The 20789-nt window shown below is 31.5% G+C and overlaps 1 protein-coding gene and 1 long non-coding RNA gene across 5 annotated transcripts in view; one reads left to right on the top strand and one right to left on the bottom strand.

Annotated features, from left to right (window-relative positions):
• Positions 1-11863, top strand: part of LOC113523539 (glutamine-dependent NAD(+) synthetase) — a 29663-nt gene extending 17800 nt beyond the window's left edge. For 3 of the 4 annotated variants that reach the window (XM_052902362.1, XM_052902364.1, XM_052902363.1), the window contains exons 5-13: positions 303-552; positions 1098-1302; positions 1577-1723; positions 2372-2520; positions 3067-3222; positions 4361-4575; positions 5756-5978; positions 6474-6650; positions 7544-10989. In XM_052902362.1, coding sequence (XP_052758322.1) covers positions 303-552; positions 1098-1302; positions 1577-1723; positions 2372-2520; positions 3067-3222; positions 4361-4575; positions 5756-5978; positions 6474-6650; positions 7544-7696 — 1675 coding nt within the window. In that variant the 3' untranslated portion in view covers positions 7697-10989. Of the gene's footprint in view, positions 1-302; positions 553-1097; positions 1303-1576; positions 1724-2371; positions 2521-3066; positions 3223-4360; positions 4576-5755; positions 5979-6473; positions 6651-7543; positions 10990-11491 lie in introns of those variants that run through there. The other variant, XM_052902365.1, reaches the window with a different exon arrangement.
• Positions 11651-15953, bottom strand: LOC128202347 (uncharacterized). The gene is made up of 5 exons (XR_008253725.1): positions 15824-15953; positions 14947-14974; positions 14111-14134; positions 12262-12369; positions 11651-11861 (listed from the first exon to the last, which is right to left on the bottom strand). It is a non-coding gene; the product is annotated as an uncharacterized LOC128202347 (long non-coding RNA).
• Between the last annotated feature and the right edge of the window lie 4836 nt (positions 15954-20789).

Genomic DNA, 20789 nt, shown 5'->3' on the forward strand with positions numbered 1-20789 from the left:
CTCTGTAAAAAAATAGCAATATTAATATGGGATCAACACAACGAATCAATTCTATCGATAAAAAAGACATTACGAGCAAAATCAATTCAGAATTAATGTAAATTAATTTATCAGTTAGTTTTTCGTGGCTAAACAAATTTAAGTTTAATTTGATTGAAGAAATATTTTAATACAAATTTCTACTGTCAAGTTAGCCGGAAGAGATCTCTTTCAGATATAAGTTAATCTTTGCTCACATTATCTCTTTATTTAAATAATTTTTAATGCATAAAAGAATATTTAATTTTAAACGTGTTTTTCAGTCGCCACATTCCGTTAAGTCTTGATGGTGTTGAGATAATATCTAACGGCTCTGGTAGCTATATGGAACTCCGTAAAGCTTACGTGACTGTGGATTTAGTGAAGAGCGCCACGTTTAAAAGTGGGGGCGCGTATTTGTTCAGCAATTTAAGAGGTTGTGACGGACAGAGAATATATTTCAACGGATTTTCGTGTGTAGCTGTTAATGGTGAAATAGTTAGTAGAGGACTACAGTTTGCATTGCATGATGTGGTATGTAAAATATCCTTATAATATTAACTAATATAATAAAATTTAAAGTGATTTTATTATTCAACCGATCGTCATGAATTTTAATATATAGGATACTTGTTTTGGTTAGTAAATATATTTGAGTTACACGGAAGAAGTCGCATCTGCAAATAGTATATAATAATTGACTTATTTCTTAAAAAAATGTCCTATATTTATAAAATTAATACGGGATTAATATAAAAGTAAATATTTTCAATAAAAATGTAATCCTTAAAATCAGTATGTAATTAAAAGAAAAGAAGCTAAATACTTATAATATAGGTCCTGTATGCTTTTCCTTTTATATCGTGTTTACATGAAATAAGGAAATACATTTTTATTTTAGGGCTGATACGCAATAGCTTTTCAAGTGTCAGGGTTGCGCTACTGGTTTACCCGTATAAGCTCACCTTAAGACCAATTACATATGTGTCGTAGATAGAATTTAATTTTGATTTAAAAATTTAAAAAAGCTACATATGTAGATGTTAAAAAAATAAAAATAATGTTTCAATTATCTACAGGAAGTAATAACGGCTGTTATAGATTTGGAAGATATAAGATCGTATCGGACTCAAATACGTTCTCGGTCGCATTTGGCAGCGTCTAATACACCTTTCCCTCGTATTACTGTTGATTTCTCATTGTCCGACGATGACGATGTACATCTGATTGCCAATCCTCCCATAGACTGGAAGTATTTAACGCCGGAAGAAGAAATTGAATTAGGTACGTATTTAATAAAAAAAAAAAAGAAATCTGCTTATTTGTTTGTTTTTAAGTGATTTTGTGTGTGAAGTCGTAGCACCATTAGGAGGTCTCAAAATTTATAACATATATTTAAATTGAAATGATTATTTTAATAAATGGATTTGTAAAAGTCAATGATTTAAGTGTATTATAAAATTTTATTATAAAGAAATTATAGAAATAAGAGATAAGGAATTAAGTTGTTCAAAAATCTGTTATATGGGCAAGTAAAATAACATTTTTGCTCTATTAGGTCCAGCGTGTTGGCTATGGGACTACTTGCGGAGATCCGGTCAAGGCGGTTTCTTTTTACCTCTCAGTGGCGGCGTAGACTCTACGAGCACTGCTTGCATCGTATTTTCTATGTGTACACAAATTTGTGATTCCATTCAAAAAGGAGGTAAATATTGAGATTTGATGTGGTTTTAGTTATGAGTTAAATATTTAAAGATCCCACAAAAAATAACCGACTTTAATTGTGACGAAACCAGTTATTTTGGTATAAACTGTAAGTATATCTTTTCAGATAAAAAAGAATTCAATTCAAATCGGTTTAGAACTGACGGAGCTATGAGATAACTAACAAAAAAAAAATACAACTGAATTAAGGACTTCCTTCTTTTTGAAGTCCGTTGAAAATGTAAAAATAACACAATAAAGCGTAATAGATCATTTATGTCCGATAACTTCAATAGTTTAATATTTTTAATTTCGGTTATGCCATTATATCCTAATATTATACACTAGACACAAAAATTAAGGGATATATAAAAAAATCAAAATTTTTGGGTGATTTTCAACGAGCTGTAACTCCGGGGAAAATGATGGTACAGCATAAAGAAAAAAGAAAATTGTAGCTCCAAGTGTCTAGTTTTCAGATATAATCATAAATATTTTTATCATGATTGGGTCTGGAGTAATCCTAAGAAAACTACAAAAAAAAAATTGCAATTTTTTTTTATATCCCTTAATTTTTGTGTCTAGTGTATTATAAAAATACATTCCCTTATACTGTTAATACATCTTATTATAATTGTTAAATTTATAGAAAGCCAAGTTTTATATGATGTACGCAAGATTCTATGCCAGTCTGACTACACACCATCGGATCCCATGGAGTTGTGCAATAGGTTGTTGGTAACATGTTACATGGCTTCAGAAAATTCTAGCCAGGAAACAAAACAGCGGGCTTTACAGGTATAAATAGAGTATTCGTTTTTGTATAAATGTCTGAACATTATGTTTATTATTTAGTGTTTATTCCTTTGTATAAAAATACGGAATATAGAGAAAATACAGCGCCAGCTTAGAAGTTTATATCAGTAACAGAATTTACGAAACAATTTCCTTTAAAAAGTAGTCGAAATATGAAAGTAATCTTTAAACATTTCATATGAAACGCGTGATAGGATTTATGTGGTTTCATGAATTATCATTGCGTTTTATATTGGTATTTCTTTTCAGAATATTTTTGTATATTATGGTGTAAGTTTCATTTTTTATATTAGACCGAATGGTAAACAAGCCTTTAACCGTTCTCCATGTGCTTTTATGTAATAGATTGGGTGCTCGAAACGTCGGCATATTCAGTATCTGCTATTCCTTACTAAATCACTCTACCCGTATCTACTAAACCAAAAATAGGCTTTTGTGTAAATTTATTTGTTTACGTCATCTATTTTAATTTCTCTATGTTTTTATCATTTTATTAAAACATAAAAATGAGACAAAACTGTATTTCAGCTAGCCAGTGAAATAGGCAGTTATCATTTCCCAATCACGATCGATGCGGCCGTCAGCGCTGTCATTGGTATCTTCACGGCTGCCACCGGACTCGTACCTAAGTTTAGAAGTAATGGCGGATGTGCTAGACAGAATTTAGCGTTACAAAATATACAAGTAAGTGTTCGCTAATATATAGCAAAATCGATTGCATGATAATGATTTCAGAGTAAGATTTTGTAGCACACTATTACTATAGTATAATTAACGATCAGTGGTCCAACGCCAATGTCTTGTATGAATATGAGAAAATGACAATTCGGGCCTTACCTACTTTTCTATCTAGACATGTCAGTTGAACGACTGGCAGTAATAATTATCAATATCATAATTGCAAATAAGCTGATGGCCCATGTGATGAAAAGTGGTAACGGTCACTTATTGATACTAACACCTAGAATATAATAGAATACAATGCAATCACCGCGAATAGCAATGCATTATGTATACCATACATCTGATGCGTTGTTATTCGTGGAAACTAAGGAGTTATACCTCCATTCTGCAACATATTGCACACTAGCTGACCCGCGCAATTTTGTTTGCGTCACATAAGAGAGAGAGAGAGAGAGAGAGAGAGAGAGAGAGAGAGAGGGAGATAGAGAAAGAGAATTGCGAATGGGGCGTAAACACTTATTACACTTAAGGGCAACTTTGTTTAAACTTAAATACTTATGATGAATAACGTATTTATTTGGATAAAGATTAATGCCATGTTTTTACAAACACCTTCGCAAATAATGCATTATTTTAGAACAAATTTCATTACCATTGAAAAGGTTATAATGAGCCAACTTCAAAAGATATACGTATGTTATCGCGGACTTTGTTGAGTAACTTTAACTGTTTATGTAGCGCATGATGCAGCATGGGGTTCTTCAAAAAAGGGGTAAAGAGGTTTCTTCAGGGTCGACAACGCGCGCGTAATGCTCCTGGTATAGCAGGCTTTCATAGGCTATGGTAACCGCTTACTATCAAGTGAGTCGTATGCTTTTTGCCACCACAGTGGTATAGAAAAAAACGCAAAAGAAGCTCTCAAAAGGAACAAAATTTTCCCGTTTTTGCAATATTTTTTATTGATGCGCCACTAAATAAACTCTTCAGCTTTATAGTATATATATATATATATATATATATATATATATATATATATATATATATATATATATATATATATATATATATATATATATATATATATATATATATATATATATATATAGTATAGATTATCCAATTAAATACATTTTTTCAGGCGCGTCTAAGAATGGTGTTGTCATACTTATTCGCTCAATTAATGCTCTGGGCGCGAGGTCGGCCCGGAGGTCTATTAGTATTGGGTTCATCTAACGTAGACGAAGCACTCAGAGGCTATATGACTAAGTATGATTGTTCCAGTGCTGATGTGAATCCCATTGGAGGAATATCAAAGACTGATCTTAAATCTTTCTTGCAGTATGCTAAGAATCGGTAAGTTTGTTGATCTATACAGTACAATAAATTTGTTCGTAAATACTTTTTGCTCTTAGTAACCCATTTATTATTAGGACTATTACCACTTTGGCTAAGCCGCTTAGGTTCGTTTCAAATTTTTACGCCATACTGGGGATGATGTATTCATATCATGAGATATGAAATTAACATAGAGATTATTTTAATTGTCAATATTAGTAAATTTTAGCCTATTTCATTATTTTATCATTTAATTGTACACTGTTGAACATAAGATAGGGTAGGTATAGGTAAGGGTGGGTAATATATAGCTATTTCTCAAACATGCTTGGAAATGTGAGCATTATTTTGACAATTTTCTTCGAGATAAATCAAAATTGCCGTACTGGCCAGATACATGCAGGCAGCGGTCGGCAAAAGTTGTATGGAAATCCATATCTGTCGTGTTTTGCAGCCAGATAAATTATTATGTAAACTCATATCTGTCCTGTAATTTTAAAATGGAATGATCTTTTACTTCGAAACATGGCTATCAAGGAGGTAACTAATAAAAAGTTTTATTTAAATTTTGAACTGGGTTATAAATAGAAATCTGTTTATTGAAAAAAAAAAACAAAGGAACATTATGGCGCGTGAAAAGTTATTATTGTTCGTTATTCGTCATTGACTCAGTTGCTGGCCGCTGCAGTAATGTACTAAATCTATATATTTTAGTTAAAAATCTATAATGGATATTTTGAATATATGTTGTCCAATATATAATGTTGAAATAAATCGAACCCGATTAAGATGAATACGGACTTCCGACTGGTATGGCCGAAATAGGCAATGATCTTCTTTTGCGCCATCAATATCCAGAGGAACTTAATATATACAAAAGATATCGCAGAGGTGACTGATATTACGCATGCCTAGTTCTGAGGCATCTGTATTCATCGGCTTCCCAACAAGCAGCATATGTGGTTGTTGCTACATATCTATGATTTGATTAAATAAAATCAAGTACTTAACTGTCCTAAACCGACGTTGATTGTAAAAAGAGGTTTACAAGATGCTATATCATGTAGTTAAATGTAAGATCATTTCCCACAAAATTAATTTTAGCCACAATCTTAAATGGTTTGTTGAAGTGTTCAGATTGTTGACATGATCAAGATAATTTGGTATTTGAATATTTATGGACATGATAATTATTCAGGTTCTTCCTACCTTCACTGTCGGAGATTCTACAAGCTCCACCGACGGCTGAATTGGAGCCATTGACGGACGGTCAGATCACTCAAACAGATGAACAAGATATGGGCATGACGTACGCTGAACTCTCTGAATTCGGTCGTCTGAGGAAGACACAGCATTGCGGGCCCTTTAGTATGTTTCAAAAGTTGGTGCATAGGTGGAGTCATAAATGCACCCCGCAGGAGGTAAATGCTAACATTGTAATATTATTATTCGGTATAGCAGCGTATATATTGTCATATTGTATACTATGTGTGTGTATGTACTTAAATATTTAACAAACTATTTTAATATATTCATTTCTATTTATAGATATATACGTTGTAATGCGTGTTGCAAAGGCTTACACTTATTGTAGTTAAATTTGGAATTAATGGTTCTTTTTTGCAGATTACCAATTGCTTGATTTTTTTTTATCATTACGTGATTGCCATTAGTACAACTGAGTAATGATAAAGAGGATGAAGTCAGGTCAGTTGACTTCTCGCGAAGAGTTCAGGAATTAAGCACAGTGGTTTCCATAGGACCGCATGGAAGTAGATAGAGTATATTGTTAATATTGTCCACTGCTAACAATCTCTTTGCCTTTTCTTTAAATATTGTGTCTTATTTTTATTATGCAACTTAGTTTAATTTTTTAACTTTAACATCTTATTTAAACGAAGGTTTTGATATTGCAGGTAGCAGAGAAGGTGAAGCATTTCTTCCGTTGTTACGCGATAAACCGACACAAGATGACAGTACTGACGCCCTCGTACCACGCGGAGACGTACAGTCCTGACGACAACCGGTACGACCATCGCCCGTTCCTGTACCGTGTGCATTGGAACTGGCAGTTTAAAGCAATTGACGATGCGGTAAGTAAATTATTACGGGTATGTCATAGTTATAACAAAAATTAGGTCTTTTTTAATAGGTGCAAATGGAATGGTAACCCCGCCTATCTGCGCTATCGGGATATACTGGCGAGGCACCAGTGAGTGATCATAGATGAGGATAAAACAGGTCAGTTGTCATGTCATGTCATGAATTTCACAAGAGTTACCTACGGTGATTTCCAGGGAGAATGGCGTGGAGCTGGACCTGTTAAGGTATGTTGCTAGCAATAGGGCTGTTATATTTTATTACTAATGATTCCTTTGCTCCTCACAAAAATAAGCTCACAGTGTACTAGTGAGAGATGATAAGCGAGGGGAGGATGAAGTCAGATCAGTTAACCCCTGCTTCATAAGGAATTCATCATGATGGTTTCTAGAAAGAATATGTGAAGGTCCGAACCGATACGACAACATAACCTTCAAGAAAAGAGTATATTCCTTTTTAAAAGGCCGGCAGCACACCTGCAATGCCGCTGGTGTTGTGGGTGATCATGGGCGGCGGTAGTCACTTACCATCAGGTGAGCCGCATGCTCGTTTGCCCCCTGTGTTGTAAAAAAAAAAAAAGGTTAATTTAACGGGGTATAGTTCTAGCAATGGTCTAGTTAGTAATCTGTTTGTAATTAAGGTTAGTCCCCATTACTAACAGTCTCTTACCCTCGTGAAAGTCAGCATGTTGCTATTGATAGATATGGTTTGCCTTTGTTAGAAATACCTTGTAAAAGAGCTAAGATTGATTAGTTTTTTTCATCTGTCATAATATACTCTTGCTTATTATAAAGTTGTGTGTTTCGATTTCGCAAATATTTTTCTCAATTTTTTTTATTCTCATCTCGATGACAGTGCAATAATAAAATTTAATTAATTGTCGTAGGTTGCGCAAATGTCCAAAGAAAAGAGAATAATAACACGCGAAGGCGACCGAGCTCAAGCAAACCAAGATATCGGTAAACCGAACAGCACTAGTGCTACTGTATCAAGTGCACCTTATAATATGCGTGGTGATAGGAAAGCTGTGCTTATTTAATGTGTTAGTCATTATTTCTCCCGTGTGTACTTCGATGAACTGCAAGATAGAGTCACGTTAGCGTTATCTATCTTTCACGTTGACAAGCATCTCGATGTATATGTATTACAAATGACAATATGCCGCTCGATTGAAAAAAATCTGATTGAAATTCTTCTCGCTTCAAATTTTTATAATTACACAATAATTATGAATGTGATTTCACATTTTAATAATATTTATATATCAATTTGCAATTCACAAACTGATAAATATTTAATTATAAATGAATATAATAGGAAAAATTGCATTCCTCATAGGAAATGCCATGATGAAGAAATTACTAACGGCGCTTGACTATATATAAGTATACGACGGAGAAGCAATGAATTTCATTAGTATATGTTGGCTGTATGACATTTGTTCCTAGCATTCACAACTATTACAGCTCTTCTGTCTTTATACAATATAAAATAAAAATATAATTTAATTCAACATATTGGTTAGTATTTTTTAACTAAATTTAATTAGATACAATTACAAATTAATAGATGGAAGAGTTGTTTTAGATTTTAGCCACAGCATATTTATTTGTTATGTGTTTATTAGAATAAATGGCGTGTTTGTGTGCGATGTAGTGTCTGTAACAGTAATTGTCTGCTGAAATTTCATTTAATATTATGCATGATATATAAGTCATAAATGTGTATAAGTCATAACTTATACACATTTAGTAACTAGCGTTTTTTTTTAAAGTTTGCCTTCATAACAAGTATAAATCTAGTACTTTGATGTTTCGTAAATGTTATATCTTAGTAGAATATTACAGAGTACAATATTATGTTATTATTGTATGTTACTTTGCACTTGTTATATTTTAGAAATTGAATAAAAACGTTAATTCGAATTTTAGTTTACTCTGAGGCTTCGAAATTTTCATTTTTTCAATTTTTTTTTTTTTTTAATATTACGAAGGTGACAATTAAACATACGGGATGTATTGTATGGTAAACGCTTTCTGTAGTCTGTAGACGCCTGCGCGTTGCCGACTGAAGGAACATTAATGTACTTTTTTTAAAGAACCCCAGTTCCTTGAAGTTTGCTATTTACTGAAGTTCCTTGAAGGTTACTACATACTGTAGTCTCCAGGAAAAATTTCTTAGAAAATATTGTTGCAATATACCTAATAGGAAAGGAAAATGTAATAGTATATATTTTTTCGTCATGCCGATGTCGTAGACCTGCACGGATATATAAAAGCGTCTTTATTCCACCTGTATAAAGATGCTTTATAAACACTTATAAAATTTGCTTTCTTATATAACATTTAACTAAATATAATACTATTTAATTTAAATTTAACGTCTTTGCTTTATTTATTTATTTACTCTTTATTGCACCACTTAAAGAATAATACAAAGATAAATATATACCTATTAAACTTATGGAGTACAAAAAGCGGTCTTATCGCTGTAGCAATCTCTTACAGACCTTTGAGTAGAGAAGAAAGAAATAGAGCGGTAGCTATTTGGCGCAAGAAGTGTAACTAATAAAAGAAGAAAAACGCTAATGTTAATAAAATATATGCAAATAATCATATTAAATATTAACATAATATTTAGTTATACATACTGTCAACATGTGTGAAATGTCGGTGCAACTGTAATTACTGAACTAATGTTACTGTTGCAGTCACATTTCCCAGTCGAGTTTTATCGTGTTCATCAGTGTTGTTTTTTAGTTCTTATATTGCTTTTTCTTTTCACTGCCACTGTTTTCCACTTTCGTCAAGTGAAGTAAAAAGCGAAGGAGCACTTCCGCACTGAATACCACATATATGGTACAATGCTAGACTTTTATTACAATGTAACTGTAATAGTTTCACATCGCACAAATTATCGTGAGTTTCTCATTACTCCTTTTAAATAGATATAAAAAAGATGTCAGACGTGCTGTCTCTTTCTTTTCCGTGTAAGTAGGTAGTAGAATGGAATTCAAAATTAGAGCAATTTAGTAGCTTCTCGATTTTTATATTCATAATGTGTGACGTAAGTGAGATAACAGGTGTCAATCTTCGCTTTTTCAAACTTATGTATAAAAAGTATATTATTGTAGATTTATACATGAGTTTGTGTGATACGCAATACCATAATTTCATTTGTTATTACAGACGACTGATTATGAAAAATCAATTTCTTTGAAAGTGATAATTTGAATCTGCTTTATTACTTTTTTTTTGTAATAAAACGTAGACATATAATTTTATTATATTATACACAAATGGATATATATTTGTAAGTTTAAAAATTAAAAAATGGATGTGTGTAAGTTGTATACACATTCACAGTACGCTTACAGAAATATTCTTTTGTTATGTGTGTATTGTATGTTACTAGATATTGTTTATTTATTATGTAATACTCGTAAATTAAAAGCCTACTTGTCGCATACTATTTATTTTGAACAAATTTGATTAGGAATAATTTGAGTTTATGGGTATACATCGTACAAATGGATCTCTGTAATGGATTGCCTGATAAATTATTAGGTTTTTTAAAATATACTAGTAATATAACTACTTCAAATCCTTTTATTTATAGGTAAGTAGTAGTATGCAGTAATAATTGCAATAGAACAAATAAATATTTTTATATATAAGAAATAAATGGATTGATTGAGAAACAATGCTAAGTATTCAGTTTATTATAATTTGTTTTTCAAAAGTTGTCTTAGAATAAAATAAAAAAGATATTTGTCTTTATTTATTATCATGTATCTTAAATATTCACTGAATACGTATGTAGACGTAGTTGCAGTGCAACTAGCAATGAGCTGGTGATGATGATGCTGGTAATTTCGTATAAGAGCCAATAGTTAAGAATAACTTGTATTATTATATTATGCTAATGAAATAATTACTTTTAGAATAAAAATGTGGACTTTATTGGATATTTGGCTACAAATATTATAGTGATCGCACTATATCTTATCATTCACCTGTTCATTTTGAGAAAAAAATTCTGCCAATCGAATTATGTGTTAATTTCAATTCTGTTATGGTTTTATTCTTGGTGTGCACGAAAATACGAATATAAAAACCAGTTACGATTTAATAAATTAAATACTGATATAAAAGTGGATAAAGCAAGAGTTGTGTATAAGGAAAGAAGTCTGTGGTCATTTAATTCTATTTTGTCCTCCCATAATTTGGTGTAAAAAAGACATTGATAGAGATTGTTTAAAGAGAAATTGTGAGAGAATATTATAAGTATAAAAAAATATTGCTATTTTTTATGATTATATGCCACAACTTATTTTTTGTTTGATTAAACACTTCTATATGACTTTCTCGTTATATGTTTTATTAGTTGTCGTATATGATATGCCACTTTTGAATCAAGATTAGCTCGAAAGAAAGATACAAATACATCAATAGCTAAGATTTAACAGATTATTTTTTTTATGAACAAGATAGTTCATATCTCTCACTAAATACGAGTATAGGTAAAGCAGTCATCACCATTTCAGCAATTAAATCTTTAATAACTTATGTGTTTGCACATAAGAATATCAAATCTTTAATTGACAATGAATTACTTTCTTCTTTGGTTCTTTTTTTTTTATCTTCCTTTTCTAATGTGTCTAAATGTAGTTATTAAAATATTTTATCTTTTTTTTTTTGAACAATATTTGTGATAGGAAATGACAATACGCTATAATAGTTAAAATAGGTCTCAACGAGATTTTAGCTTTTACAAGTTGCTTAATCTATAGTAAAAGACAATTAAGTGATAATTGTTTATGATAACTTTTCAGGTACGAAATAAGCATCAATAACCCAAGGAGGAGAAATAAGAGACGCCTCGCACAATGTATTTTGAATTATAATTAATTAAATTGTTTGTATTTATATTAATGAAATTGTTGCACCTAAATAAAAATTAATTTGAGTATATACTGTATTAAAAGAAACAGTTTTATATAACATTATTTTATTGAATATCTAGTATTTTTCGTTGCCAACGGTCATAATTTTATGGTTCAATGTAAATATATGATAAATACACAATTATTTAATTTACTAGATATTGAAGTATCATAATATTTGTGCTATTTTTTGCGGAAAGGTTAAATAGTAATTCCGTGTCTGCGAATATCATCTTCTCCTTTCTTCGTTAAAAGAAACCTGCAAGAATAATCAGCACATTAGAATGATGAAATTTCAAATTGTTATTGCATATGATCAATAAGTGAAACTTTATAGTAAAACATCAAGAATAGATCAGAGGGTCTACCATGAAATAAAATTCCGAATTTTCGGGTTCAATTTCGTGTTTTTGCTCGTACCGAAATCGACCCAGTAAATGGAGCTTAACATTTTATTTGTCATAAATCCTACCATAAAAGTGTAAAGGAACGATATTTTAGCATTTTTAATATTTTTAAACGGTACGTATAATGTAATTTTAGCATCAATTTTTTGTTTCGTTCGGATCTGAAATTTCGGAAAACATTTCATGGTAGGCCCTCAAACTATCTGAACGAAAAGTATTGGGTTCGTACAATTTCTCAGTTCAAATATTTACCTAAAAATTTCTTGGCACCGGTTTTTAGGATATCTGCTCCAGTGTCAACTGCTTCCGCAAACAATGCGCCAGGATTAATCGGTATTTTTGGTATTGACGACGGAGACGCTGTAACACGTTAAAAGTTACATTAATTTAATGTTGTATTCACACTATTCAGGAATTGATTCATGGTAATATACGGATTTTTTTATGTGGGTTCTCTTTATGACAGAAGGAGTTGCGCTAATGGGATATGCTTCATCGTGTCAAGGGTGTAGAGACCACACCTGAACATCTCACATCCCATAATCCATCCATCCATTATGCACTCTTCATTGTGGGGTGTTAAGGTGTGGTTTATTTGGTGTTGAGTTTTTAAGGGTGAAGGTTGCCTGGGAAGTGGGTTACTTGGGATGACTGTGTTTAATGTTCGGGTGTAGGTTGTTAAAAGGTGGAATATTCCATTAGATTGTGGGCATGTTTATTGGATTTTTGTTCGGTGATTGGAGGTGATTCGTTTGTGGGTTATTTTGACTGGTGGGGATAAGATATGTGTATAAGGCAAAATAAAGTCCTGCGCAGACGAGGGGCAATACTCGGCTTACTTTTTATCCATCAATATAAAATATAAAATTATATAGTATAACTAGTTTGATATTTTTATTTTTACTCAGGACGAGATAACACAAAAAGGTTGAGAACTTTGGAATCGATTTCAAAAGGTTTTCAATTTGGTTATATATTAGTCACGCACTTTTTAACGAGACAAATTTGTATCCCATAGTTTTCTTCTGTTATACCAGGGCAAAATATTGAAAAACGAGACGCTTCAGGTCAAAACAATACACAACTTACGCAAGATTCTGGCTGTAAATTAGGGGATTTTTACATTCAGAGGGGAATAATCTCTCCTCTGCGTAGGGCTTCATTGAATGACTTAGTTTTGGAAAATAGGATGTATAAAATTAACTATACGTTAAAATATCATGATTGGAGTTATAAGCGTGCTTCTGCTGTCTGTTCAGAGATCAGTACAATGATAACAAAGTAACAATAGTAATTAGAGGTTGTGACAGTTCCTGGATTATAATTATAACCATGTATATAACAAAGCTTGAAGAGTAATACAGCACCATACATATGAGGTACTTACGCCATGAATCCTTCAAACATCTTCTGTATCTTGGCAACGAGTCGGAGATATCTAAATAATAAGTTTTACCTGTGTTTTGTTTTTTTTTTTTATATAAGGTGAATTTATCAAGTATGTGTGGATACTAAATCCGAAAGTATAAAATAAGTATAAATAGTCTAAAATACCGTTTGGCGAGATTGATAAGCGTTATATTTTTCAAATCAAATTTAAATAACAAAATTATTAATTTTCGATTAGAAAAACAAATTTTTCAAAAATCTATTTATGAATTTCCTTTTGATATTTATTAAAATTGCCCACGAGAATCCCGTAAATTTTTTAGTTATTTTTAATTATTAGTTATTTAGACATAGAATCACACTTGAAAAATTCGCATTATAGCTATGTTAGTAGCGGGTATATAAAATCTTTGTATGTATTTATAAAATTTCTGTATATTTCTAATCTTTACTAATCATATTTTATATGTGACGGAACATTTGTTTATTACCTCTTAGTGCTTTAACGGCTCGACCAATCTTTATGAAATTTGGTATATACCGCAGTATTTCAGATAGAGAAGGACATGGACGTTAGTGAATATATAATATTTAATAGAGTATTAGATATGCGGCTTATCTCGAAAGAGTTCCTTCGTATTATTTTGATTTATAATTTATTAGTATTTCATATTCAGGTAGTGTATTTTTGGACAAAAGCTAAAATAATCACCTGTAGGGGCTGCAGCACTTTTAGCTGAAACAAAATGTATGATTATGATTATGAGGATCTGTTAAAATTTTTTACTAAACTTAAGAATTATAGTAAGATTAAGATAGAAGTACCCTATATATTTATCTTTTATACCAGCCGTTATCTGTCCACTGCTGAACAAAGATCTCTCCCTTGGGGAGTTTTGGTAGTAGTTGACATGCTTGGCAGGCAGGTTGGTACCTGCAGTTAGGATTTGGTGATGTTTATAAGAGGGTCGCTGTTGTCCTTAGTCGCATCTAACGGTATCCACGGGAAAGGAAGGATATATAATAAATATATACATAATAGGATATAATAAAGATGTCTAATTAAATTTAGTTTCAATTTCAAAAATTTTTTGTCTTTATGCACTTTACCATAGTAATTTTTCAGTAAATATGAAATAACAGTCAGAATCTACTAATTGTATTGAAAGAAAACTGTTTTTTAGGTGAACACCTTAGCCGTCGTAATAGCAACTAGAAGTTTTGCTCTCGCAATTTTTTTTACCTAAGTCTCTACGTACCTATATTTCATAGCAAATTCTTATTGGTAAATAGGTATAATGTAAAATTAACCTTCAGTATTTGTTTCATAGAGTTTATTATATCTACTTGTTTTTACCACTTAACCAATCTTTATGAAGTTTGGCATCTACGTAGTATTTGTGATGGGGAAGGAAATGGGTTATTTTTTACCCTGGTCCATCAATATAATATCTCGGTTATTCCGATAAAGCCGCGAGTAAAAACTAGTATAAATTAAAAAAGTAAATTAAAAATATCTATAGTATTTTAAGTTTTTTAATTACTTACCCTCTTCAGCGTCCGCTGGTTTGGCATACTGCAAAATAATAGGTTAATTACATTAATGAATTTGTTGCCTCGTAACGAGAAAATAGCTAAATAGATTTTAACTTAATCTTATTTTCATTGAGAAGGTATTAAATATATTGAAATATTTAACCCTTTATTGGTTTACACATAGCGTCTAATAAAAATATATTATTTGTTTCGTGGTAATTGGAACGTATTTAGGTTGGATATCTGAGATTTTTAAGATAGTTTAAATATTATTGTAGTTATTACACATAGGTTTTTTACTTTTTTGAAAAAAAAAACAGTACAGTACAGTCTCTCTGGTAAAACGCTTTCTTAAAAGAATGCTAATAATGTTTATTGTAGATGTGCTACAGATAAAGAAAAATAGGAATAGAACCTAAACAGCTTTCAACTGAACTTTCGAATAGAAATTGGTAATTGGCAACATCGTAATGTTTAGAATGGATTAATTCATCAATCCATTCCATTTACATTAAAATTTTGATAATATTATATCACTATTCTCTATAATTATATAGTTAACTTTGTAGTTACGTAATTGCTTGTTACTGTATATATTTTTACCTAAGATTGTAATATAAGAAATGGGGTTAATTCGGAGATAACACTCCGAGTAGAATTTTCAATTTTAATTTAATAATTTAGTAAAATTTAGCAAAACTATTGTGATATAGACCATCAATATTTCAATGTAATGTAAATATAATTCTATTAAAAAAATATATTGGTTCTTATAATAACATTTCACTGTAAATTTTAATTTTAATTTTAGATATAGAGAATTATGCTTAAAAATCGACTTCAATGTTGCTAAAAAATTTCTTTAGTTTTATTTAATAATGGAACTTACGATTTGTGCAACCAGCGCCGCAATCAAGAGACAGTACAGAATTTTTGCCATGTTTCAGGTATTATCACACTGTTATGTTCCAAATCCCAAAAACAACAGTCAACTAATCTTCAAAACATTTTCGTTGTGTTATATACGAAAATTGTCTCTATTGGGGTGACCACGAACAATTGAACAAACATGGCGTTACGCAAATTTGAACAATTGTCCATTATTATTATGAATAATGCTTGTCATTTAAAATTTTCCTAAAAATTGACCGTGGAAAGCAGTAGCCTTAAAAAAATACTTGTACATCTTTAACAATACATCCGACGTACAGGGTTGTCAGCTATCTATGCTATATATATTTAATTTACAAATGATAAAAATTAAATAAAACTCATAAAACAAATTAAAGCAAATTTTTACCGATTTCAAAAGGAGAAGGTTTCATACCTTTATGTGGTAAGGTATTGAGGATTTCTTTTTTTAGTTTTGTTGGGACTACATGCTTTGGATGTAGGTACCTATTCTCGGCTCCCATGCTAATAATATACCTACAATGTTCAACCGACATTAAAGAAGGATATTTTTAATATGGTTATATTTTTTATATTTGTTACCTCACAACTCTGTCATTTATAAATCGATTTGGAATTTTTTTCTTTTTTTTTTATCTGAAAGGATACACTTTCAGATTAGTTCCATAGAAATTTTATTAAAACAGGTTTTTTTTTTTTTAATAAATCCTTAATTCGTATATTGTTTCAATTTTTGGTTCTTGTAATTATTAATTGTATAGTTTAATTATGTTGATTGCAGTTGTATCGGTCACAGCAATCAGTGAATGCAACCCTTAAGGGTTACGCTCACTGACTGCTAAAGGTAATATTAATAAAAGTAATATATGTATTTTATTTCAATGTTTAATTACACTATAATGTGACGAATATTGTGGGCCAAATTTCATATATAATTTTCAGTATTATAATAATGCCACGGCCTTTTCATTGTAAAATGTTTTCTGTTTAAGGGGGTTAAAATTGTGTCTGTTATATATATCTATAGGAACATATAGATATTATAATAGTAGGTATATTTGGTTGTTTAATAATCCAATATGTAATAAGTAACCACATTGAAGTCAGATTTCAAATAGTGTTGGCTTCTTATTATTTATTTGGTAAGTTCTTCGTATAGAAACTAGTTCACACTGTTTCGTAAATATTGTTTTATTATAATGCTTTTAGTTTGTTTGTACAGTTGGCAACCCTACTTATTATCCTCGTATTTATTTCGTGATGAATGGCGTACATTTGTCCATTAGGTACTAGTTCTACCTAGTTATTGCTTTTCTAATAATTATAATGACAAGACTCTACTAGAACAAAAGAATTTATTAGAATACCTATCCTCTTTGACAAAATTATAGACGTAGTATACTGTACTGACGACCAAATTGTGTTTTGTTCGACGTTGTCGACTAAATTTGAATATAAAATTATTACACCATTTTAAGGATTTAAAGGAATAAACCCGTTTGATGATAAATGCTTTATCGGATTAATCTATGTTTGCTGGCAATTTAGTAGTTTTTCTACAATGTAGGTATATTTTTATTTACAACAGGGGGTAAACGAGATTATAGCTCACCTGATGGTATAAGTGATTACTGCCCCCCATAGGCACAGAGAAATTAAGAAAGCAACATCAGAGAAATTATAGGGGTGTTGTCGGCTTTTTCGTAAGAAATTTACTTTTTCTTGAAGATTTCAATGTCGTAGCTGTTTTATATTTTTATACTATTTATACCCGGTAATTTTATGAGGAGGGAGGGTATTCTTTTTTTGGTGGATGAAAATAGAATGTTAATCCCGCCTACGCTAACGGAATACACTGACGGAGCACCAGTAAAGTGTGATCGATGAGAATGATGAGAACAGGCCAGTTAGCCCATCATGATGAATTCATCAGGAATTAACCATTATAGTTTCCAGGGGGAACCACGAGGAGGTCGACCTAGTTGGGTATATTGCTAGCAATAGGATTTTTAGTCTGCATTACTAACAATCCTATTCCCTCCAGAGGGAGGGTATTATTAACAAAAAAGCAACATCGCAAGTGCTTGGGAATCCAAGCCCAGTACATTGAACAAAAAAAAAAAAACAATCGGGTCTAGTGATCTTATTGGTTAAGTTGCTGAGAGATTATCATTCACAAATTTATATTCTCTTTGATATGCTTTAGATAACATTGGACACTTATTGACCAAGTACTCTGCGCCAGTTCTGCTTGCCTTTACTAACTTTCTCCTCTGGGGGGTAAGAATTAAATTTTTTCTACTTATCCCTACCATTGTGATAAATCAGTAGGGATAAATGAAAAAAATATGCCACTTTACTTCCGATATTTTTTGGTAATAATAAGCACAGTCCGTTAGAAATTTAATAGTACAAAGACATGTGTTCTGCCCGCATTGTGATATCCAGTGTTTTTTTTTTTTATATAATTTAGAATGGCAAACAAGCTGACAGTCACCTGATGGAAAGTGGTAACCGTCGCCTATAGGCATGAGCAGTATCATGGACAACAGAGTATCCTGTTTCGTCCATGATATTCCCCATGCGTTGCCATTCCTGAGGACTCAGTTGTTATTCCTCTGTACCTTGTAAATTCACTGCCATATTTCACCCTTCAAACCAAAATACAGCCATGCAAACACAACTGCTTCACGGTTGAAACACGAGTGGGACAGAGGTACCCAAGCAAACGACTTTTTTACAAAGTCTCCCTCTGGTAGTGTATGGAGTAACAGCGATAGATCCTTTAGTGTTGCGAAGTGCCGTTTTCGTCACAGTATTGTCACATTTATAACCGATTTCAAAAATAGATTATTTTCAACTCGAGGCTCGCACCTGCAACCCTAAAAGGGTTGCGGATGAACTCCCTGTCTGAAGGTCTGACTGAGATTATTTTCAATTAAAAGGAGTCCTGCATATAACTGGCCACTAATAATATCGCAAAATATAACTGGCCACTAATAACAATAATAAAAACGAAATCTACTTGTATTCTCTAAAAAAAGAGATATATATTCTTCATTTGTCATTATTTAAAATATTTTTCCCGCTCTGCACTAAATTATATTCTCAAGTTTTTTTATGAAAACATATTTTTTAATGTGTCTTCAAGTCAATTTCATGACGATACCACCATATAAATAATCGAACTTGAGAACTGTCGCGTGTGTTATTTATATTTGTTCGTTTATTCACATTTTCCACAAGAAACTGTCTTCATATTCTATAGCCGGTCGTCTTCATCTGTTTGGTTCTGGTGTGTGCTATTTTTAATAGCATGATAGATAGGATTGCAGGTTAGTGGGTACTGTTGTTTATGGATATTTTTTATTGTTATTTGTTGTCCCATAGTCAAGGGATTATATAAGTTTTGTGGAAGAACACCCCTATAAGATCGGGTAAGAACCGGCATCGATTTTTTTTTTATGCAACTTATAATGGCAAACAAGCTGACGGCCTACCTGATGGAAAGTTGTAACTGTCGCCTATAGACATGAGCGTTATATATAATAAACGTCTATAGAATGGTTATTAACACACCGCTCCATCACTTATTGCTAGCAAGAAACCTCATTAGGTCAATTTGCGCGCGGGTCTCCATAGATACCATCATAATTATCGGTGAGTTTTTCACGATTAATTAATTGACTTAACTTAATCCTCATCTATCATCTCTCAATGGTACCTCGCCAGTGTATATTAATAGCACAGGCAGAGTTATTATTTCATTTTCACCTCTAAAAAAAAATCTTAGCCTATGGGTGCATGCAATACCACAGGCTTTACTTTAGGCATTGTTGACCCTAAAGAAACCTTTTTACCTCATGCTCTAGTCTCTTGTACAATACACAATGATTCGGGCGGTTGTATTATATCTATAGGATGTCGATGAAAAAGTTTAGCATTACCAATGCTAACCAACGCAAACCGTAGATTAGCTCCACTAGACAAATGGCAAACGAGTCTATTAACACAATTATTGTCGTATTGTCCATGAGATTGAATGAGATGGCGATGTACAATGGCATAAGGTAATACATAAACTAATATTTATTAGAGTTTAAAGATTATGGATATTATACTTGTCTTTACAGTATTTAAAATAATTTTGTTTTATACTTATGTTTACTGAAAGATTGATATGACTCATAATATGTATAAGAAAAAGTCGTATTGCTTTAAATTACTGAAATTAAATAAATAATCTGGTAAATCATGGTTTACACAATTTTCTTTTTTGCAATATTGCTATTATTTTTACAGCAGGCGCTATACAAACTACATCGTGTAGCACCTACAATTTGAATAACAGAAATAAATTATACACTAGTTGAGTTCGCGGTAATCCGCAAGGCAAACGCAATTAATAAAAGCTTCTATATTTTATATAACTTCCTACAAAAGAAGGAACAAGCTTTTATTATTCGCTTAATCGAACCGATTCTGATAAAACATTCCTATACGAACTCATATTGACCTCAAGGGATATAAATGATACCAGGAGTCATGCTTATACACATAAAGGGATTGAACTAACGGTAGGACTGTGCCATAGGTATTTACTGCTATTACTTACGCTGTGTACTGGTAGTAATCTCGGCGTTCTTGGCATCCTGGATTAACATTTTTTAGGAATACTATGAAAAATGTTACTTAAGAGCAAGATAAAGTTATTACTCATTTATACTATTTTATTAAAATTCGTTCAGTTTTATTTTTATTTAAAATTAATTTAAATATAATATATAGAGAGCTTCTTTATATATAATAAGGTTAATCTCCTCAAATTCTTGCAACTTAAAACGATTGATTTTTGCTTTAAAAATCCCTTTGTATTGTTTATACATCTTGTTAATTAAAACAACTATTCTTGATCCTTATCAACTAATAGATACCATTACCTA

This window comes from Galleria mellonella, unplaced genomic scaffold, assembly GCF_026898425.1.
Source record: "Galleria mellonella isolate WM207_F2 unplaced genomic scaffold, CSIRO_AGI_GalMel_v1 utg90, whole genome shotgun sequence".
Lineage (NCBI taxonomy): Eukaryota > Metazoa > Arthropoda > Insecta > Lepidoptera > Pyralidae > Galleria > Galleria mellonella.